We start from the raw sequence: 21,676 nt of genomic DNA on the forward strand, positions 1-21,676 counted from the left end.
GCTTGGATCCCAGTAATGTAAAAAGTCGAGCCGATATTCCGATTTTATTTTTGATTGATGGTGATGTGCTCAGGGTCCAAATAATTCCAGATAATCGTGGGGCACATTTTACCGATGGCGCAATCTTCATCAGATATTCGGAAAATCCATCAAAACAAACACGTGGGGGTTTGCTGATCGATTCAAAGGAACCCGCGCATTAGTCCCCGTTGTTGATCGACACAGTGATGTGGCGTTCAGCGCTTTACCATGCCCTCACTCCACGTGGATAACTCGTTATCACCAAGACGATTTCGGATCTCGTTCGAAACCAGAAGTCGAGGATTCCCAGTCGTCCACTTGAGCATTTAAGCACTCATGGAAGGAGTCCTCCAAACATCGCAGTCATACATACATCTAGCCCATCGACGCCGCAACACATTCCCAGCATTCTTACTCCTGCGAAATTGCTAGACAACGCGGCAAGATGGCCCCGAATCTCCACAATCTGCTCTCATCCTTACGTTCACCAATATTTCAAACGCTATCGAATCCAACATCTTCGCGAATGGGTACGAAGTACCTTCGACGTCGTCTGCGAGGTCCATCGATAGCATCATATTACCCTCAACTGACAAACCCATTCCCATTGATATCAGCGCTGAATCGAACACATCCTTCGAATCCGTTCGCGGGATGGGAAGGCGCGAAATTACCTGAACAACTCACCACACCGATATCGGGCAAAGTGATAATGGAGAATGTAGTTTGGAAGAATGAAGGAAACATGCTGAGGAATAGTGAGCTCGTAGATGAAGGATTCGAGGAAGTGTCAAGAAAACGAGGATTAGGTTGGTTAGCCGATGGAGTAGAGGTGCGCCGTGCAGAAAGGGTTCGAGCGAGGAAGACGGCTGGTAAAGGTCCTCCTAAGAAGGGTAAGCCGATCCACTGCTTCGCGCCTGCTAGATCATACGGCTGAGTATATCAACCACGTTCAGGACAAGGACGAAGATCCCAGATGAAGAAGAAATAGTACGCTGTCCAATAAATCATTTCGTTTGTAATATGTAAGCTGGAGCGTTCCCATATCGACACGACTTTCGGGAACTGACATATACCTTGTTTTAGCAGTAGACGACCACATCACATGCTTAAGCAATCATATGCAACAGAGGCCTCACTTATGCTGATATTGTCTTACTTGATCCACTCGTCCAATCGGCATTGCGACAAGGCACTCTGCAAATGAGCTGATCAAAAATCGATGACCTTGCTAACAAGAAGTCGCGCGTCTTATTGACCAACTCACTATCGAGTATCGAGACCAGGTATGTCACCGTGAAAGCGAAAAGATGCTGCGCGATCTATTCATACTGACTATGCCATGTCCCCAGCTGATAATCATGCAGCATCATAGTTGACTAGTTGACCTTCTCGTCTTGTCTACAGATACAAAGGAGAGGACTGTGCGTTTCCTATCCTATCCTTTGACCAGAAATGTACCAAAGGAGGGACGTCTGTCTGAATATCGCCCGGACATATATCAATGTGAAGCATAAAAACCCCCTATTGGAAGCTGGTCTTTACCATTCGCCGTTGCTTTACTCTCGTACATTTTCTCTTCACAGCACACATCTTGGCTCCCAAGCTCTTTAGCCTAGATCAAAACTCACTTCGTTTAACCTCATCACGAAAGTCTACGAGGCATTGTATTCCTGGGGTCAAACCCAACTCAAAAGAGGACATGCGAGCGGAACGGAACGAAACGGAATTACCGTGACACCCCCCATCTGGAGGAGACGAGATGACATCACAAACGTTCTCACTGTACTCGCACCAAGCGATTACGCTCTTTTGATGGAAGCAGAAGGTGTGGTGCGGATTGCTACTCTGTCATAGACAAGCAGAAAGGAGGCCAAACTTCTGGTATTCGCAGCTTCTTCGTCCTTTAACATTGACGCGATCACCTCTCGTACAGGGAGTCCACCGGACAGTACTGCATAAAATCTTTATTTGTGCAGTAGGCTAATGTAAGAGCAAGCTTGAAACAGCTCTAGTCATTCTAAAGGGTCTAAGTTATCGTATGAACGCCTTTACCAGATCGTCCAAGTCTAGGAATTTTCTATGCGATGCCGTTCTCACACATCGAGCCGCTCGATGGAGAAGCCAACTCAATGACAGTCGGACTCACTGCCCTAGACGGTAGAACCGGCAATCCCGTTCCCTATACATCTTTACCACCAATCAGCTCCCGCTTTACGATGATAATCGAAAATACCGACCCTGCTGACGAGGATCCGACAAATGTGGAGCAGAAGAACAGAACTCAAAGATGGTTAGAATCATCTATGACCCACACTCGTGCGCCATACTCACTCACCGGCAACTTATACACGTCCACACAATCTTGGAGAGGTAAAGGTAGATGTACAGTCACCGATCGCTCGGAATTATTCGTTCCTGAACATCCAGATCAGGTGGATTATTCTGAAGAACCGGAAATCGTCACGGATCCAGATAGGCTCTTCAAAGTCCTGATCAAGAAAGATGCTTTGAATCGGGTGAAGAGTTATATGGTGTCTTGTAGACCCACAGATCCGACTTGGGCTGTGGAAAGCCTTGGAATGATACAAGACCCAGAACAAAAGGATTTACAAGTCGAGCTGACATTGCCTGACGATGACGATGACGATGACCATGTTGGGACTTTCGTGAACAAGGGCGAGGATGTCAGTAGACATCTCGAAGTCACATATGTCTCCAATTCGGCTGAAATGCTGCCTGAATACAAAGACCAAGAATCAGTGGTCAACGGTGAGCTGGATACAATCTTCGGGACTGCCACAATCAAGCTGTTGATGGACTCGAACATATCTCTTCAAGGCCAGGTGACGGGCTGGTAGAAGTGATCCAGAGGGATCTTGCGCTTCAATGGTCTTTTACATCGTTTCGGATCATAGACTTCTTGAGAGGCGGGATGTGATACTACAGCACAATCTTTCATCTAGTCGTATGGTTCTGAAGAGGTAGTCAGTGATAGGCCTGATGAGCCACTTGGTTCCTAAGGACATGTATGAAAGGACACAGAGGGGGTCTAGCTGCCGCTTTTACAATTTGAATTCTGGCACAGCCCAGGAGGGGATGAAATCATGCAAAAGCCTGGACCATCCTTTCTACACTGCAGTTGAAAGGATTGAAGCGGACCGGCTTCTGATGATGACGAAATGCTGGCGAATTCACATCACCTTTATACATCACGATGACTTTAGGAACAAGGGAGGGCTATCGATGATGAGTATCACCTTGATCTCAGCAGAAAGCATAGTCTGCTGAATGCTATAAATTACCAGCTTAGCTCGCCATTATGCGCAGAGTTTATCACAGACATAAGTCTTCAGGAATAATTTCCCAATTATCGACCACTTTACAGCTATCCTATGCCCCTTCTCCTCCTCCTCGCACCTCATACATACTGCAGGAAGATCCAATTGTCCCCCTATTCAGATGCACAAATTACTCTTCGGATCCAGGCCCAAATCAGGCAGCGAAGCGAGGTATAGCCTTCTGCCCACGCATGAGGATTCCGGAGCCCATGTGACAACCTATGGAACGATAGCTGGGGCCTCTGACTCTGCGTCGCAGCAAACAGCAGATCCCAACGAGAAGGTGTTCTCCTTCTTGAAACAGTCGAACAACGAACCCAGCACGACATACGCTTCCTCTCTCAAGGACATCGGAATCTTCGACGAACCATACGAAGTGACCGTCCTCGCCGAAGAACTCCAGCTTTGTAAGTGGCGAGCGCGCCGCCGAGATGATCTCGGCGTGAATCCTAAATCGTTGACCACCGCCGCCTTGGAGCATGGGATATACGTCGACATGTCACCCCCCACCAGTCTTTTGAGTGGGTACGCGGTCAATGCGAGTACCGGCAGAGTTGATGGTCTCGAAACTGCCGTGGACGAGACTCGATACGTTCAACTCTCGCACCTGGTTGACAAACACAGCAAAGCGGATTTAGTCGCCGGTGATTGGCTCAGCAAGGTAGATTCATTGACTTTTTGGGTAGAACCCGTGTCTGACACGGGTGATGCGCTCAGCTGGGCCGATCATGCCTATCTAGTCGAGATGACCCCACAGGAACAGGCCTCGTATGGAGGAGGACCACTCACGATGTCATTCAGAAACAGAATTTCAACAGGAACGCGGATATTCAGCAGGTCTAGTGGTCAGACCATCGCCAAGGCAGATATCCAACTGATAGCTATTGACGAAACACCTTGCACCGATGATCCTTCCACCGAGTATCCAGAGCATTTCATACCTGTTCAGAATGCGTTTGGCACCAAGAAGCGCGTCGGGACCACCGCTTCGCTCAGAATCGACATCTCTGAGCCACCCCAGAAAGGCTCAGAAGCGTTCGGAGAAGACATTCACGTAGGCTGAACCTGGCGTCGCTTCAGGTAGACTTCACGTCAATGCACTTCACGTTAATGCCTCGATTGTGTGTCAATGCGTATCCTGGGCGTAAGATATCACATAGGTTTCTTCCGTAAATATGAACCTGTTCAGACATCCCTTATGCAATGTGTTGCTCCTAGACATAGGGTAGCCAAGACAAGACTTGTCTTCCCGGACGTCGCGTGTATCTTCCACAGCGTTGCTCGACGTCGTGTGGATTTATCCCTCTGCAATCCATATGAGTTGGGTTCGCTGGCCCAAAAATTTTGTCATCGTTTCTTCTGCTTCCCCCCACATGGAAGGCAACCGTCCAAAACAGGAGATCAGTATTCATCTATGTTCTCATCTCGCACAGAGCACAGAGATCCTTGAATCCAATCTGAAGGTGTCATGACAAGACGTCGAGGTCGCGTGTTAGTAAGTCAGAGTGGCAACAGCGCACCGGAAGATCGATGAGATAAGCAGTGATCTCGCGCGAAGAAAGGATGATGTGTCCTCCTTTTTCTCTGTTCTGGCGCATTCTTCGGTAGCATGCGTCGCATTCGTCGTTTCCGTCAACGTCTCGTTCGATCAGCGCAGTTTGTCATGATGGTAGTAGCCCCAATCGGGGTCAACGACCTTTTCAACATAAAATACGTTTTACTTTCAGTGGCGGCAATCAGCAAAGAAACCTACTTGCCACAAAAACGGAACATTCATTCACGACATGTCACCATTGTCCACTGACACTGTCAAAGTAGGCGAAGAGAGGATATTTGACGACTCTGAAGATGATGCGAACAATCAAGAAGGCGGAGCCATCGCGCCGACCTCCGTGGTGGTCGGTTACTTCAATTTAGGACAAGAAGTTTCCCTGGATGGCCGTATAACAAAGCATATCGATAGCTTGAAGACATTACCGCCATTCGTAAAATCTTATTCTATCGACGTCACACAGGAGGATCTACAGGATAATTACCGCAACTACAAAGCTGAATACGGAACGGACTTGAATCCTACTGCACTGATGCTAGCAAAAGTGACTCGTATCGATATCTCACCGCCAGACGAGGATATCACCCAGTACGTTGAACGTCCCAGTTCGACGTTCTGCAACGTTGCCCTCAAACAATCAAGAGTTTTCTCTTTGAACGACATGATGTTCACCCAGCAACACATGTACATGGATCGAGGCCAACGCGCAAGGGACAAAGCTAAGCTGATTGAGAGTGATGCGATCTCGATGTTGAAGCGAATCACTTTAACCATTGACCCTTTCGACAATAAGTGGGTCAAGAGGTCAATCGGGGCCAAATTTCATACTTGCCAGAGGCACCCTTACTCGTCTTCGAAGGGTTCAGTCCTCGCATCAGCCCGGATCTACGGAACAAGAGATCATGATACTGAGAGAAGCCTTGATCTCAATACTCAGGGCAAAACCGTGGAGGGGTCGCAGGTACGGATCAAGTGTTCATACGAGTGGATTGACGGGTACCCTGAGGTCTACGCAGACTTCCATAACGTAGATCAAGCGATGTCAAGGACTTTTGGTAGTGGTGAAGCTGTGACTGTCAATGCGACCGCATCCCTACGAATCGAACGAACAACGAAACCTGAGTTCGCACCGCTTGCGTCGGCTCTCAATATGGATCATTGATCGAACGACGTCCTGCTCAGTGACTAACATCGCATGAGGACATATCCTCACCCAGTATATATCTCTATTAGTGGATTTTACATCATGCATTTGATGCCTAAATGCGTGTGGGATCGGTACTTCGGTCAGTTCTGAGCTCCGGCCAGCTGCACGAAGTACGAAGCATGCTGGCTTACGCTCGCCTGCGAGCGAGTGACATACTTTAATGCGGTAGTCGACGCAGCCTCGAATTGTTCAGTGAAGTGACCCCTAGGCCTTCCTGACCATTGAGACATATGAAAGGTGTGGCGTTGATGGAGATCCGTCGTCGCGAGCCCGGATCCTGTCAAGAGACGATACTGAAAGAATCAACCGCTATACAAGGTCCAGACAAACCCCAAGTACGAGAAGGATGGTGGCGACCCACCTTCTGGGCCTCTGAAAAGCCGTCAACTCCATTGTCGGGCTTCGCGACCCCTCCGAAATACAGGGGGATATTCGAATACTTGAAAAAACGTCTGATGACGCTCCTTCGAGCATTTGAAGAGCCCCGCTCAATCTGCAGCCTGTCTGCTTGTTCATCTTGCCACAGCGAAGATTCGACAATGACAAGCGTTGAGGCGCCTTCCCGCAAAAACGTTGTCCTCGCTTCCAAGGTGTAAAGGAGGCTTGCGCTTGTCACGCTGGTGTCAAGTCGATCGTCATCAAGTGCCATACGTGGGTCTGAATCGTCTCGCAGGCTCCTTGTGGTGTGTGGCTGTGCATACGCTGACGACACTCCTTGTCCGTTGCTCGAGTCTGGATCCTTGCGTCACCAGCTCCTTTATATAATTTAAAGTAGCACGAAGCTTCAAAATGTCATCCTTTGCGATCCAGAAGGCTGTGGCGAATGTCTCTCAGCTCTTTAGGCTACCTCGATACATACTTATACGTTCGCATTTCCGCTCAGAGGGCTCATCAATCATCTCTCGACAGCTTCGTCACCTTGACGTTTTACCATCATCCCTGCCAATCCCTCAATCTCTTCAAATCTTACCCGTGCACTTCGTCATGAGTTATCACCAGGCTTATCCTTCTCTTTACGGTGGGGATCCCAGCGAGTATGCCCCTTCCGTAGCAGACTCCGCCGCACCGTTGGTTCCTTCTGGCCAATCACAGGTATACAGTGGACAAGAATCTCAACAATCGGCGCAAACTTCCGCACCGCCGTTGCAGCATGTGTCTCTCATCAATTATCCCAACAGTCTCAAAGACTTATCCAACTTCGCCGAGAGTTACTCAAGCCAATTTGACCAGAGTCATTTCCAGGCGGCGTATGATTCCTGCTTTGACCAAGGGATCTATGTGCCGAATCTGACAGCTGCGGCACTAAGCAGTGATATCACTTTCAACGCTGCACCCCCAATTGAAGACGTGAGCTCGCAAATGCATCCGAACACAGTAGACAAGTGGTGGCTCACACTTGAGAAAAACCGAAAGGTCAAACTTGCCAGTCTGATCATCAACGAAGAGGCCGCGAACAAATTGATCGATAACAATTACTTTGCTCACCTCAAGTCCCTGACACTTACAGTCGAACCCCGAGACTCGAGCTGGGTAGCTCAGGCGTCCAAGGGATGGTTCAAGCCTACCGGGTATAACGTGTGGGGTCAACCTGAGGCCTACCCTCAACTGGCTTTGGCTCTGTCCGACACTTTTGGAACCTATATTTGTACAGGCAGACCTGTCAGTAAAGTCCCCGCTGACATCACGGTCACATGGGAATCGTCAATATCGCCAATTGCGCATCCAAACTCGCGTCGTAGACTCAATCGAGCCATGAATGAAGCTTTCGGACAAAGGCCGACCAGCGTTGACACGACAGCTGGCTTCAAGTTTAGTCTCACTCCTCGTCCAACAACCTGATAGAGTTGAGGGGATTATTTTACCCTCAGCTTGTTACAACATCGGGGGTTGTTGCTCCGACCCCGTGCAGGAGAGCTCGCAGACATGAGGCGATTTATCAGGGATTATACTCATTTTCATTCATGAATCTAGCTTCTTCTTCTTTCAGTACCATCCACACTGGACACATATAGCCGACCGAGTCTACCGAAGTGCATGTTGCCGTCTCGTCGTATGATTGACGTTTATGAGCTTGGGACATACAACCTATCTGCATGAGCTGATCCCACCTCTCGGAGATATTTCGGAAAATCCGAGGTCAAGCATCACCCTCCACTCGATGATTCCGGCCATTCCAACTTTTCTTGAGACTGCATTTCTGACCTTTGTCGAACAAATATCGACGGTGACATATCACTGTGAACAGCTACTACCTGTTGAACGAGTCCATGCTGTGGCGCCAGGCTCGACAATTGCGCATCCCAATCAAGTCATCTCGATCTCTATACATAGTGCAGCCAAGAAGGCCTTTCAACATGTCCGCTCCTGCATCTTCGTCCTCCTCCAAGCCTTTCGGCGCCTTAGCAGAGTATATGCTGCCCCCTCAGCATATCGGCATGCAGACCTTGGACAGATCATCTTTCGATAGGGAAGTACCCGTGCTAGCTGTAGCGGTCGAAGCGTCGAAAGTGGGTAAGATCCGCCCACATCCAGCGTTGAAAGGGTGAGTTCCACTTCCTACCGAGAGCTGATACCAAATGCCAGAAGACTGATGGCTTCTACATAGACAAATATTGGATCTGCCGAGAGTCAAGCCTATAGTAGAAGCTTCAAACGGTGAGAAAGGCGTAAAATGGATCAGGCTACATGCGACATCGGAAGGTCAATTACCAAAGGAGACTAAAGAGTTTGTACGGAATGAGACATCGGGTCTGAGGAAAGAAACAGTCAGACTGGGATACGATAATTGGAATACTTGTAAGCTGTACACCTCTCCCCATGTAATCACTGAACTGACGTGGAGGGAATGGATGGTCAACTTTCTTTGCAGCCGAAATACTGAGCGCAGTATTACCTACGACCAAATCGGACGATATCCCTTCTTCGTTCACTTCGACGGGCCATATAGCGCACATGAATCTGAGGGAAGAATGGCTGCCGTTCAGGTATCTCATAGGGCAGGTTATACTGGATGTACGTTCTTTGAATACCTTGATCGATTCAGCCCGGACACCAACAGACTAACAGAGAATCGTTGTTAGAAAAATCCAGGTCTGCGAACAGTAGTCAATAAGCTAGATACGATCCACGTGCAGTATCGGTACTTTGACATGGAGGTCATCGCAGGTGAGAAGGACTACATAACGACTTTGGTGAGTTCGGTTCTCAGTGCAGAATTCGAAAACTCAATCACACCTCAATCGCTTTAATGCCAATTGTGAAGTGGAAGACATTTACTGATTTTCCTACTCCGACGTCATACAGAACGAATCAAACTGCATATTCACATTCGACTTCTCGCTGGTCTACTGGAACTCCCGCCTGCATCACGAGCACGAGCGTCTAATCGAGTCGTTCAAGCCCAACTCACTCATCGCGGACGTCATGGCGGGCGTCGGACCATTCGCTGTGCCAGCTGCCAAGCGGGGCGGGTATGTTCTGGGAAATGATCTGAATCCGGAGAGTGTCAAGTGGATGAGAGAGAACAGGGTGAAGAACCATGTGAGTCGGGTACCATGGTGATATTTTAGCTCGCAATCAAGTTCGATTGAGCATGACACATCGGATATAATATGATGCTTCATTTCAATTACAAGTCTGTTCTGTTGGCATGGCCGTCGACTGACGATTCTCTTTGGTTTATCAGGTTCAAAACAATCTGCGAATATTCGAACAAGACGGCTCAGCGTTTATCCAATCTGCCGCTTTGGAAGCATGGCGCAACCCATTTATAGCTACTATCCCTCATTCGGCTATACGGAAGAAACAGCGAGACGATCGTAAGAAGCGAGAAGCCCAGGCTAAATTGCAGCAAGAGGAAAATACCATAACGAGTGCAATCTCAAGTGCAGTAAACAGTATAACAGACACTTTAGGCTTCACCAGTCTGAAAGCAGAAGAAGACGAGCAAAAGACCGCGACGCTACCTGGACCTGAATTGCCTGAACCACCCAAGATCATCCAACATTTCATAATGAACCTCCCTGATTCCGCCTTGGCATTCCTTCATTCATATAACGGATGTTTCAGCCCTCTCCTCGCTGAAGAAAGCTTCGTCAAGCAATATGGAGATGCTGCGGATAAATTACGGGAAGAAGATATGCCCCTGGTTCATGTTTACTGTTTCACAAGGGAGATCGAGGCTGATAAAGCTCAAGTAGATATCCTGAAAGTGAGTCCTTGGTCTATCTTTGTTTCTTTGATTGCCCTTGCCCATGGCTCAATACAATTCGATGTCAATCGGAGCTGACAGTCCTCTCAATCTGTACTGTACCAGCGAGGAAGCGATGATCTGGGATACCAACTCTCACCCTCTTCGCCGGGTTACCATTTACACCACGTCAGGTCGGTCGCTCCTAATAAGGATATGTACTGCTTGACGTTTAGATTGCCGAAAGAAGTAGCTTTCAAGCCTATCTGATGTATGGTATGTTCGTGGGCAGGAGAAACGATCAGCGTTTTTACACTACATTACGATGACTGGGATATATGCGACGACCTTGAGTGTGCAGTCGGAATTTGCTATTCATACATGATTTGGTCATTTAACTATTCTACACATACACGAGATTTTTTCATGAGATATATCGCTTCCACTCCTGCGTTCCTCTACATCTTGAGCGATCTTTCCATTTCCCAGGAGCCATAACCGACACCACACTGAAATATCATCTTCTTGCAACAAGATCGTCAAGAATGGCGAGGCGTGCGACCATACAAGGAGATTGATTGTCTTCATCAAGCTAATTTCAACTCTGCGATCCATGATGAGGCGTCTGAGCTCTACTACCAGCTCTCGATCCCATCCTACTATGTACAGGAGTCTGATGTGCTGGCGTTCTGCGATGTTATCTCAAATTAGCATTCCTTCTAACTCTGGGCGGTCATACACATATCGGAAGATATGATGATAGACAACAGGAAGCCGCGAGGATGTAGGAGTTCGACTCACATGATCCCACTTCCATGTTGACTATGTAATAATCCCCCACCAAGGGTTATCTGATTACGTCCAAACCCCGGTAAGAGCATACTTCCATCCCACCCGTCGAATCCATCGGAACTCATGAACGTCGGTAGATATTCTGCCCATCCGTTCGAGGTACCAGTCGGAGTGGAGACGTAGTTGCCTGTGGACATGTTATTCGACGATGAGGAGAGCGGATTGGCTAAGAATGCAGCAGTGGGTGAAGGAGCGATAGATGGTCCCGCTTGAGAGGGTAGGATCCTGATGACAATCGGTGCATATCAAATTAGCTTATCATATCCTCTGAGAGGCCAAACAAAGCACGCCAAGGAGAGAATCACTCACATCATATCTCCACCTTGGGGTATGAACGCGAACTGCGTTTCACCCGAATGACCAGGAAGCAGATCCCCAGGTTGCCAATTCGCATGTTCGCCCATCAGCTGAGGATCATAGACCCCTTGAGCAGCATTCGCTTGTGCTTGAGCTTGTTGAGCTTGAGCGGCAGCAGCCGCAGCTACAGCAGCAGCTACGGCCGTCGAGTGGTCTGTGCCGACCGTTCCAGCTTGAGGTGCAATGGCAATAGGATGTCCGGTAGCCATCGTGCCGTGTATCTGTTGGCTTAGGAGCGTTCCCGGTGAAGCTGGCGCAGTGCCGGGGCCGTGTCGCAGTTCTTTAGTCTTTCGCACAATCTCACGAATGAAGGCTGCGTATATTGCTGGTTGGTGAGATGGATCTACTGCGCAATCTTCAAGGATATCCGCCATTTCACTACGGGACATCCTGGTGTCAGCTATGTATACGATCTTGAGGGTCGTTGAGACCACTCACGAAACAAGCTTGAAGATGGCTTCTTCCGAGTCATGATATGGTCTTAACTCAGGCTTAAGCAATTTCAAGAGGGACAAGAGCTGAGGGTTCATCAGCGCGTGTTCATTTCATGCGGGACATGTCAATCCTACTTACAGCATAACTGCACATCACAAAATTTGTATCCGGGAGATAAGGCAAATATCCTTTAGGCAGGAACTCCTCCTTCACGACCGTGCAGACTCGCTATCACGATAAGGGGATCAGCATGTTTCCCTTTACAGATTTGTTCGATTCTTCGCTCACCGTGGCAGCTTCATAAACGTTGGTCAAGAAGAATGAAATATCCATTTTGGCACGCTAAATACGCAAATTCAGCTTTTTCTGCTTCGGTTCCATTTTGGCACCTGACACTCGCCTCCAGTGCATTCTCCAACCCGAAAGAGTACAAGACCAAACTTGAATATGCGAAGTAAAACTGAGCCCTCGAGTCGTACTCTGCTTTCCCATCGGCGAGGCCGGCGATTCCGACATATCTTTTATGAGTGCAATTATCAGCTGTGGGACCCGAGAATGGCCTATCAACTGCACGTACTGTTCAGGCTTATTCCACTAGAAAGCGAAGTGATCAGCTGAACTCCTTGTATAGCATGAGTTGCATCTAGAGGAGCAGCTCACCTCCGTCAGCCACCGCCTAAGCTCCTCATGGGCCGATCTAACAATCAACATGTCTAGGCAAATCCGAATTGTATTAGCTACTTGCCATTTTAACGTAATCTAGCTGCTTGACTTACAGTCACAGTCATGCCTCAGCCCACTGACTGTGGTAGTACTACTATATATCGAGTCGATTGCTCTACTCATGATTTGTTGCAAGACCACGTATGCAGAGAGCGGTCGATCAGAGGGTAGGGAGAAGCGTTGTTGATGCCATGAAGCTTCGCATGCATTTCGGATGATGTAATCTTCTCTCAGCGTGTAAGGTTTACCCATTTGAGCGGAGAGTGAACGGTCAAGTACGAAGCAGTGTAACCAGCATCGTTCTCGGTTGATAATCTGCAATGCCCAGCATAGAACCCAATAAGCTCAGAGATAAGCCTTTGACATCTTCTGACAGTCGGACGATGTCATCTGTTTCTGCGAAAGGGTTGCTCACCTCAAGATCTCTTGCTTTCCCTTCTTCGGTATCTAAGCCAGAAACAATGCTTTTCCTATGCAGATTCAAGTCTGTAGCCATTCTGATGCGTCGATGTGTCAGCAATTTGGAACGCAATATCGATGGATAAAGTGTCAGCGAGCCTACCTGATAGCCATACCAAGCATCAACCAAGTCCTGTCCTGTTCAAACGTCTTTTCAGGCCCAAGAGTCCACAATGACAGCAGCAAATATGCTTGGACTACTTCAACCGATTTGTATCTAGAAAATCGTTGTTAGCTATCAAGGTCTCGCTTGCTGTGTCTGACTGACTCACCCTCTGGACGGCACTTCGAATGCCAGTCTCTTGGCGTATGCTGAAAGTTGAGCATGAAGTTCAGGTCGTTTGTGATAATATCGCGCGGCAAGTGCACATATCCTAGCCAAGGTTTAAGCGTTATAGTATTCAAAATCTCAAAAAGAAATGTGCAGCTTACACTGTGCAAAGGAATTGACTTCGCTGTAGTACCAAATCTGGAGTATGGAATTCTCGGTACACCAATGGTACATGGAAAGCCACTTTTATCACATGTCAGCTTCCTCCGAACTACCGGCAAGTGTTGCGATGGCTCACTGTGGTCAAAGAAGATCTCGAACAATTCTCCTATCTCCTCACGCGAGACTATCGTCATCAATTCTGGCAGCCGCGTATCCCCCATTCCAGGTGCAGGATTGAACGTTCCAGCTATAACCCGAACGATGATATTTCAGCATGAGCGTACATGACATTGTAACGATGATCGCGTCCGCAGCTAGACTCACCCAGCTTGAAGTAATTATGCGAAGCGACACCTTGACCAGTCTCACTAAACATCTGATGTTCCTCTTCCTCTTGCGAATTATTCCCACCTCTAATATCGCTCGTAGCCATGCGATAGCTTCCACCCGGCGACATCCCAAGAGGACTCCCACTCCGTTGTGGCGGGTTACTCCTTCCATCAAAGCTTAGTGCTGAAGCTCTATGAAGGTTTTTACCACTTGATGAATGACTACCACCTTGCTGGTTATGGGCATTATTGTTATTGGCGTAATTCTGATTCGATTTCGACTTTTTGCTATTGTTGTCATTCGTATTTTGCAGACTTGCTTCGGCTAATAAACCCAGCGGCGATAGCACGTTATCCGGTAAAGAATGTAATCGAGGTGAGAGCGGAGGCTGAGAGTGGTGTTGACCATGTTGAGCATCTTCTCCTGAGAACCCGTCGCCACCAGTATTATAAGGCTGCCGATTCATGGCCACCGCTAATGTCGGTACGGCTGAGGGAGAGGTGTGAGAAGTGATCAGATTGATGATATCCGTGTCGCCGGTACTACCATGTAAAGCCGTAGAGAAAGAGTTGAGTGCTGATTGGTCGATATTACTCAGGGCCTAGAGTACAGATGATCAGCCGCGACGGTCGACGATCTGAAGTTGCAAGGGCGACTCACAGCGCCAATACCTTTCAAAGCAGCTTCGAATTTAGCCATTTTGGCGGCCATGGCTTCGTTCTTCCTCGTACTCCGTTTGCCCCTGTTGGACTCTTCGAAGATACACTCGTGTCCTCCAGACTTGCATCGCTGTATGCTTCATTAGTAAAGGCTCAGACATGAAGACCCCGTTTGACCAGATTGCTGACTCACTTTGCACGGTGCGCCTGGGCCCGCACCTTCATCAGGTATACATCTCATCTTGATTTTCCGACAAGCAATACAAGCTCTGATCATTTGATTTCCATCAGCTGAACGCTCGTTCTTACAGGCAGACATCAGCTCACCTCGAACCTCTTGTCAACTTGACTTTCGGTTTATCGCCCTTGCCCTTTCCTCCTTTACCTTTGCCAGATGTCGTACCTCGCCCTCCATCATTTGCATCATCGTCGTCATCGTCGTCATCATCCTCTTCATCCTCACTTCCTCCATCTTTCGGTGATCCTGCACTAATAATGCTGTTGTTCCTCGCATCAACGGTCTTCGCCTTCTTGTCTTGATGTGCATGTCCATGTCCATGACTCAATCCATTATCCATGTATGGGACGTTGCTTTGATCGGCGTAAGTGGTGGAGGTGTGCAGAGGAGAAGGTTGAAAAGGGTTAGGCATGGATGAGTACGCTTGAGCGTATGGGTGGGAAGACATTGCAACCCATCCTCCATTTTCATCTTGCCCTCCTGCTCCCGCAGGAAGACCATTGGTCTGTTGACCCTGACCACCGTACGATGATCCTTCCCAATTCCGCTTGTTCATGTTGTAGGATAGTATCTATTATGTCTTAGTCGGCAAGGAGAGGCACGTGACGGCTGATCGATAATGCTAATGCGTGATGTCTTTGATTATTCGTGCTTATCGATAGGATATATGAGTGCGATCTTATAAGCGATATCAAATCAAATCCAAACACCGGTTAAGTCAAGATGCGAAAGATCCACGAAGAAAGGAGGTGAAAATCTTTTCCTCTTTGATATGTCGTCGTTTCGAGCGGGTGTTCTGTGATCGGTTCCGAGTCTGATTGGTGCTTTGAACTATCTGCTCGAGTTCGATCAGAGCAAGATCGCTCGAGATGTATGGGCGAATTGGGGAGATCTAGTATATATGACGGTATAGTGTGATATGGCCGTTGAGCGAATGAGATTGTGAGGAATAGGGGGTCAGAGGGGGGTGGATGAGGTCGGCAAGTATTGCCGGTGATGAGTTTAGTCTTGTTTGGTGGTCAACCCGGTAAAGGTCAAATGCCAACCAGACCGGATTACAGTATTACAGTAACAGTGCAAAAATAACTAAATCACCGAGCAGGAGCGGCGTTATTCCTGATGACCAGATATGGGATCGGCTTGTGGCACTTGAAACACTGCTTCTCGGCTTACCGGCGGTTTAGGGAATAGGTCCTCTTGATCGGTCTTCTTTCAGGCACAGGGTGATAGCACGTGGTTTTGATCGGGTCACTCACGATGGCATCATAAGCGTTAGCGCTTGTTGACGAATGCAACCTATTTATGCTGACCTAGACACTTTAACTATACTATTTGTGGACTGCTTCACACTTGATCGTCGCATCAAGCACGTCAAAATGAGCTTAGGCTCCTGCAGTCGGTATGTGCTCCCCAAAGCTCCACTCGCTTGGGGTGTAGCTGGTCCCTCACGGTACTTGTCTTCTTCATTCTTGCAAAGCAAGGCGGACCGAAAGCCGATCCTCAGTCAAAGTCGACGGATCTCAACGGGAAACCCAAGGAGATTGACCTTGACATGTGCAGAGTGTCGGGCTGCCTCTTTCTCGACATCTTCACGACGATCAGTGCCTCCCTCATCTTCGGCTGCTCCGCCTTCGAAAACAGCAACCACGACGCCTGTGCCTGCCAATCAGTCTAAATCGCTGAATCCAGATGCCGCCCCGAAGGACGTGTCGAACTCTTCACAAGACAAGACAGATTGGCGGATTATAGTCAAGCTAGCGGGAAACATCTGGCCGAAGAATAATCCGAAAGTCAAGATACGAGTACTTGGCGCCTTAGGATTATTGGTCGCGGGTAAAATATTGAACGTACAAGTACCCTTCTTCTTCAAGACTATCGTGGATAGCTTGAACGTACCCCTCACGGAAAGTAGTACGGTATGGGTCTTAGCTGGAGCGTCAATTGCTGGTTGTTAGTATCCACCACTCCCACTTCCAAACATTACACCTGCTTAGTAAGGCCATATTCTTCTGACGACAGCTGATCGACCTTTGCGCAATAGACGGAGCTGCCAGAATTCTTACCACCGCTTTTGGGGAACTACGAAATGCTGTCTTTGCGTCCGTCTCGCAAAGCGCTATCCGAAAAGTCGCTAGGGAGACATTCGAGCATCTACTGAACATGGATATGCGGTTCCACCTTGAAAGGCAGACTGGTGGTTTGACAAGGGCAATCGATCGGGGTACAAAGTGAGTCCGAAAGTTGCGTACGCGTATGGCCCTTTGACATTCTTTCCGCTGACGGTACGCTTCGTAAAGGGGTATATCGTTCATACTTTCCTCCATCGTGTTCCACGTGATACCAACCGCTCTTGAAATCTCGATGGTATGCGGTATCTTATCTTGGAAGTTCGGTTGGGACTTCGCAGCTGTGACAGCTATAACTATGGGTCTATACACTTGGTTCACCGTACAAACAACAGCATGGCGAACGAAGTTTAGGAAACAGGCGAACTCGGCGGATAATAAAGGTGCTACCGTTGCCGTAGACAGTCTGATCAACTACGAGGCTGTCAAGGTGAGTCTTCAGACCTCACTTTTCACTACAAATCGAATTAGACCGGACTGACGAATTCGATGTTAGGCGTTCAACAACGAACGATTCGAAGTGGCTCAATACGATGCGACACTGAAAACCTACGAAAAGGCTTCGGTCAAGATTGCGACTTCCCTTGCACTGCTGAACTCGGGTCAAAATTTCATCTTCTCCAGTGCTTTGACTATGATGATGTTATTGGCGGCTCAAGGGGTCGTAAAAGGTGAGCGTGTCGTTCTGGTCGCGCTTCATGTGAAGAAAATCCGTCAATCAGCTTTCGTGTCACCAATGATCCGGACAACTTGGGTGGATCCATAAGCTGACAAATTACTTCTCATAGGCACGATGACCGTTGGTGACCTCGTGATGGTCAATCAGCTGGTCTTCCAACTTTCTCTCCCGTTGAACTTCTTGGGCACGGTGTATAGGGAATTAAGGCAGAGTCTGATCGACATGGAGGTGATGTTCAACTTACAAGGCTTGGATTCCGGTATCAAGGTGAATTGGTCTCATGCGGATTATAGCAACCATTGCTGATTAATTTTGTATAGGACAAGCCCAACACAAAACCACTAGCTTTGAAAGGTGGCGAGATCCGCTTCGAAAACGTCAATTTCGGCTATCATCCCGAACGGCCCATTTTCAAAGATATGAGCTTCACCATTCCCGCAGGACACAAAGTCGCCATCGTCGGTCCGTCAGGATGCGGTAAATCGACCGTCTTCAGACTCCTTTTCCGGTTCTACGATTCTCAGAGTGGGCGAATCCTGATAGACGGTCAAGATATCAAAGACGTCACTTTAGAGTCACTCAGAAAATCTATCGGAGTAGTCCCGCAAGATACACCGTTGTTCCATGCTGATATCCTGCATAATATCCGATATGGCAACCTTGAGGCGACGGATGAACAGGTGATTGAGGCTGCGAAGAAGGCGCATGTGGAAGAGACGATCCAGAGATTACCGGATAAATACCAGACGAAAGTCGGAGAGAGAGGTCTGATGATTTCCGGAGGAGAGAAACAACGACTAGCAGTAGCGAGATTGCTTCTGAAGGATCCGCCGATATTGTTTTTCGATGAGGCGACAAGTGCGCTGGATGTGTATACGGAGACAGAGTTGATGCGGAATATCAATAATACGTTGCTTGGTGGAGGAAAGACCAGTGTCTTCATTGCGCATAGGTGAGTAAACATGCCTGGCGGGGACAGGCCGTCGGCAGCTGCACGATAGATGCTGATTTATCCGCTGACATGGACTTGCGACAGACTACGGACGATCTCGGATGCCGATCTGATCATAGTGCTTCAAGATGGTAAAGTGGCCGAACAAGGATCACATGAACAACTATTAGAAATAGATGGTGGAGTATATCAACGATTATGGCAAGCTCAACTTACGGAAAGTACCCAGAGCAAAGTCGGCGAAGAGAAGGATGAAGAGGTGGAGGAGCTTGAAGTTGTAGGGCAAGAGAAAAGATAAGGGATCTCTGGCTGCAGATAGATGTGCAGATGAGACACAACTCATAAGCGATGCATATCGACATGAAATGATTATGGTGTTGTGGGAGAGACAAAGCATAAGAATTTCAACTACTCTCTCAAGATCGTACCAATCGATCTTCGCCACTCCTAGGCTGCGGTCGCGGTATCGGATAGGCTGGTGGGGGTGTATTTCATCTTGAAGGTTACTGGATGACCATTGACGACAGCACGATCATTCGCGCCAGGGTTGATTGTCAAATTGGCCAAACAAGGGATATCGTGTGTATATTCCGTCTGGTCATACATAAATTCTGTTATACCCACATTTCTTTTCGTGTGCGGATTATACAGCCCCCATTCAGTGTGAAATCTCGGCGCAGTCGCATTTTCGCTATCTGCCATTTTGAGATGCTCCACCTTGACTTCCCTCGGACGCTGACCCGTGCTTAACACGCTGGCACCTTTGAGAGAGTCGACGGGATCCTAAATTTGATCGTGAGATCAAGAGACCATTGACCCGAATCCAAGGTGCTCGTATCGACGGAGCCACCGTTTCTGGTGCTGATGTGCCGACCTGCAGCAGTAGCGGTCTTCTTTCTCACTCGCTGCTCCCAAGTACGGTCGACGATTCTACCTGTAGCTTTCCAGGTGCTCTGATCGACAGGCAAAATACTTCCGAGTCTGTTGGGCGCCGCTGTAGTGTCGCGCTTACTCATCTTCCCTTCGAAGCTGACATCAGCTTTCCAGAAGGCTGCGCAGTCCGTAGCGCTGCCGCCCCTCACGCATTTCCCCCTTGGTTCCGCCGATTCAGAGGCAGGTAACGTCCCAGCCTCGGATGGAGCAAGATTATCGTACTGAAAAGCATCCGAATGTGGTCCTAAAACACCACCGTAAGGATAATTGCCCGTGTTATACGCATTGGGTTGGGCAGATGACCCAATTCCAGGTTCAGCGTAATTCATATCTCGATAAGCCCCGACGGGTTGCTGCATAGACCATTCTGGGAAAGATAAGTTACAGTTGCAGTCAATAATCTGTCCAAGTGTGAACAATCTACTATCTCACGAACTCACCTGAGCCTGAGCCATAACGCTGCTGATGGTTATGAGCACCATATTCTGAATATCCTCCCTGTGCTTGAGGATTGGCGGGATTTGCGAAAACCAACCCTTGATCTGTAGGCTCGTAGAGACCGGTATAAGGGTTATACTTGTATGAGATGTCTGTGTTCGGATCCGTGAAATCTGACCATTGCGTATTATGATTCATGATACTTGTGAGTCGTCTGAGCTCAGGCGTGACAACTGCGACGGTGAAGTACAACGTTCGAGGATTCGATTGAGTCAAATCATCTAGAGCGGATGAAATGACTGTGTGACACGAGATTGTGAGTAGCAGATTGATTGTTAAGGGTGTACTTATACTGTCTATACCATGGCCACCGGGAGCAGACCCCTCTCAAGGGTTGCCTTCCTATAAACAAGGGAGCTCACACTCTAAAAGGAGCTATACGTCACAAACCTTCGTATCTCCTTCCACGCCCCATCACCAAGGAGGTCGGCTCAAACTTCTGCCCTGTGGCTTCTGGTGATACGTCATGAAGAAGCACCAGCAGGTCCAGGACGATGAGCTTAGCGGATGTCAGGCTAAGCGTGGCATCTTCTAAGAAGGACTGGCCAAGGCTGATTGATGCGTGCAAGTTTTGAGGGCGTCGGCACGGGTTCGGACCTTTAGCGACGAGAGGAGAAGGGCAGGTGCCCGAAGCTTGCAACATGAGCCGGGAGCGCAATTCGGGCGGATCATTGTGCACACAATCTCGCGTGCATCCAATCACGACATGTAAATATTTCCTATGTACGCTAGTACACTCCACGACTGAATTGCCAGAGCTTTGGATCAGCCTGCCTCGCGAGCTATTATGACTGTCGCTCAAGGGGAGGCTTATAGCCCAGAATGAAAGTCACCGGAACGTCCCTAAGGACATCAAGCTGCGAGTCTGTCCTCAAAGCTCGGATGCAGGATCGGCATTCCACCATCCCTTCGATCCTGTTGTCTCCGATGTTAGAATCTAGCCCTTCGAGCCCTGCGGAAGACCCTTCCCAGGCTTCATACATCGTATCCGCTGCCGCGGTCTTGTTGAAACCGGCCAAGGTCAGTGGATAGTCGACTCTGGCCATCGTATATGGTAATCCGCATCCTTTACTTGTTGCCGGAATGGAGAACTCGAATTTGAGACTCCACTGACCGCCATCAGTTCGCGTGTGGTTGGACGTATCCTCGACAGTCCCCGAGATGGTCTTTTTACCGCTGGTCTCGTCCGCAGCTGATACATCGATACTGCCAAGACCATTGAAAACGTCTCTCTGCCAAAATGCTTCGAACTCCTTATGAGCTCTGCGCCTTGCGGCCTCGATATCTGGCTGACTCGTCATGGCTGCTCGAAGAGCGGTGAGCAACGTGGCTGACCCACGTCTCGAGGGTGGCGCACAGGCACTCGAAGGGACCTGTGAATCGGATGGGCGAGACGGCCCGGTTCCATTGGATGTGAGTGTATCACCTGCAATCGTCAGGGCTCTCCATCAGCGTATGTCTAACCCGAGGAAGGACTATGAGAGCAGCGTTCACCTTGTGACTTAACATGAGGATCGAGCACAGAGGAATGATCGTTATTCATGATGGAGATGGGATACTTTGCTGATTATTCGATTGGAAAAGAAAGTAAGAATACTTGAACGACTGCTTCACTACCCGCGGATTTGAGGCTTACATATATAGACGAAGCGCTGAAGAAGATAGCGCTGGGCGACTTCTCCTCATCAAGGG

At 48.6% G+C, this 21,676-nt stretch overlaps 10 protein-coding genes across 10 annotated transcripts; 7 read left to right on the plus strand and 3 right to left on the minus strand.

Annotated features, from left to right (window-relative positions):
- Positions 1–466: 466 nt before the first annotated feature.
- I303_108512 (mitochondrial 37S ribosomal mS33 domain-containing protein) lies at positions 467–1,012 on the plus strand (the record flags this gene model as incomplete). The annotated part of the gene is made up of 2 exons (XM_018410438.1): positions 467–914; positions 978–1,012. 2 exons carry the CDS (start codon positions 467–469, stop codon positions 1,010–1,012), a joined length of 483 nt encoding a protein of 160 aa, XP_018260247.1.
- Positions 1,013–2,108: 1,096 nt separating this feature from the next.
- Positions 2,109–2,882, plus strand: I303_108513 (uncharacterized protein; the record flags this gene model as incomplete). Its single annotated transcript, XM_018410437.1, has 1 exon — positions 2,109–2,882. The coding sequence occupies one exon, from the start codon at positions 2,109–2,111 to the stop codon at positions 2,880–2,882; it is 774 nt and encodes a 257-aa protein (XP_018260246.1).
- A 601-nt stretch (positions 2,883–3,483) lies between these two features.
- On the plus strand, positions 3,484–4,425 carry I303_108514 (uncharacterized protein; the record flags this gene model as incomplete). Its single annotated transcript, XM_018410436.1, has 1 exon — positions 3,484–4,425. One exon carries the CDS (start codon positions 3,484–3,486, stop codon positions 4,423–4,425), a length of 942 nt encoding a protein of 313 aa, XP_018260245.1.
- Positions 4,426–5,146: 721 nt separating this feature from the next.
- Positions 5,147–6,076, plus strand: I303_108515 (uncharacterized protein; the record flags this gene model as incomplete). Its single annotated transcript, XM_018410435.1, has 1 exon — positions 5,147–6,076. The coding sequence occupies one exon, from the start codon at positions 5,147–5,149 to the stop codon at positions 6,074–6,076; it is 930 nt and encodes a 309-aa protein (XP_018260244.1).
- Positions 6,077–6,910: 834 nt separating this feature from the next.
- I303_108516 (uncharacterized protein) lies at positions 6,911–7,960 on the plus strand (the record flags this gene model as incomplete). The annotated part of the gene is made up of 1 exon (XM_018410434.1): positions 6,911–7,960. One exon carries the CDS (start codon positions 6,911–6,913, stop codon positions 7,958–7,960), a length of 1,050 nt encoding a protein of 349 aa, XP_018260243.1.
- A 515-nt stretch (positions 7,961–8,475) lies between these two features.
- I303_108517 (uncharacterized protein) lies at positions 8,476–10,580 on the plus strand (the record flags this gene model as incomplete). The annotated part of the gene is made up of 7 exons (XM_065969855.1): positions 8,476–8,663; positions 8,727–8,917; positions 8,991–9,133; positions 9,202–9,312; positions 9,425–9,661; positions 9,807–10,331; positions 10,437–10,580. 7 exons carry the CDS (start codon positions 8,476–8,478, stop codon positions 10,578–10,580), a joined length of 1,539 nt encoding a protein of 512 aa, XP_065825927.1.
- A 328-nt stretch (positions 10,581–10,908) lies between these two features.
- I303_108518 (uncharacterized protein) lies at positions 10,909–15,352 on the minus strand (the record flags this gene model as incomplete). The annotated part of the gene is made up of 19 exons (XM_065969856.1): positions 10,909–10,999; positions 11,112–11,387; positions 11,472–11,897; positions 11,958–12,037; positions 12,093–12,182; positions 12,243–12,296; positions 12,355–12,472; positions 12,532–12,548; positions 12,615–12,667; positions 12,731–12,992; positions 13,093–13,174; positions 13,240–13,353; positions 13,409–13,510; positions 13,569–13,650; positions 13,706–13,816; positions 13,894–14,500; positions 14,560–14,688; positions 14,752–14,827; positions 14,886–15,352. 19 exons carry the CDS (start codon positions 15,350–15,352, stop codon positions 10,909–10,911), a joined length of 3,237 nt encoding a protein of 1,078 aa, XP_065825928.1.
- Positions 15,353–16,172: 820 nt separating this feature from the next.
- I303_108519 (iron-sulfur clusters transporter ATM1, mitochondrial) lies at positions 16,173–18,851 on the plus strand (the record flags this gene model as incomplete). The annotated part of the gene is made up of 7 exons (XM_018410431.1): positions 16,173–16,746; positions 16,838–17,024; positions 17,094–17,352; positions 17,419–17,593; positions 17,711–17,868; positions 17,922–18,553; positions 18,638–18,851. 7 exons carry the CDS (start codon positions 16,173–16,175, stop codon positions 18,849–18,851), a joined length of 2,199 nt encoding a protein of 732 aa, XP_018260240.1.
- A 448-nt stretch (positions 18,852–19,299) lies between these two features.
- Positions 19,300–20,122, minus strand: I303_108520 (uncharacterized protein; the record flags this gene model as incomplete). Its single annotated transcript, XM_018410430.1, has 2 exons — positions 19,300–19,853; positions 19,927–20,122. The coding sequence occupies 2 exons, from the start codon at positions 20,120–20,122 to the stop codon at positions 19,300–19,302; spliced, it is 750 nt and encodes a 249-aa protein (XP_018260239.1).
- Positions 20,123–20,769: 647 nt separating this feature from the next.
- Positions 20,770–21,527, minus strand: I303_108521 (uncharacterized protein; the record flags this gene model as incomplete). The annotated part of the gene is made up of 2 exons (XM_018410429.1): positions 20,770–21,410; positions 21,479–21,527. 2 exons carry the CDS (start codon positions 21,525–21,527, stop codon positions 20,770–20,772), a joined length of 690 nt encoding a protein of 229 aa, XP_018260238.1.
- Positions 21,528–21,676: the final 149 nt, after the last annotated feature.

This window comes from Kwoniella dejecticola, chromosome 11 (assembly GCF_000512565.2).
Source record: "Kwoniella dejecticola CBS 10117 chromosome 11, complete sequence".
Taxonomy (NCBI): domain Eukaryota; kingdom Fungi; phylum Basidiomycota; class Tremellomycetes; order Tremellales; family Cryptococcaceae; genus Kwoniella; species Kwoniella dejecticola.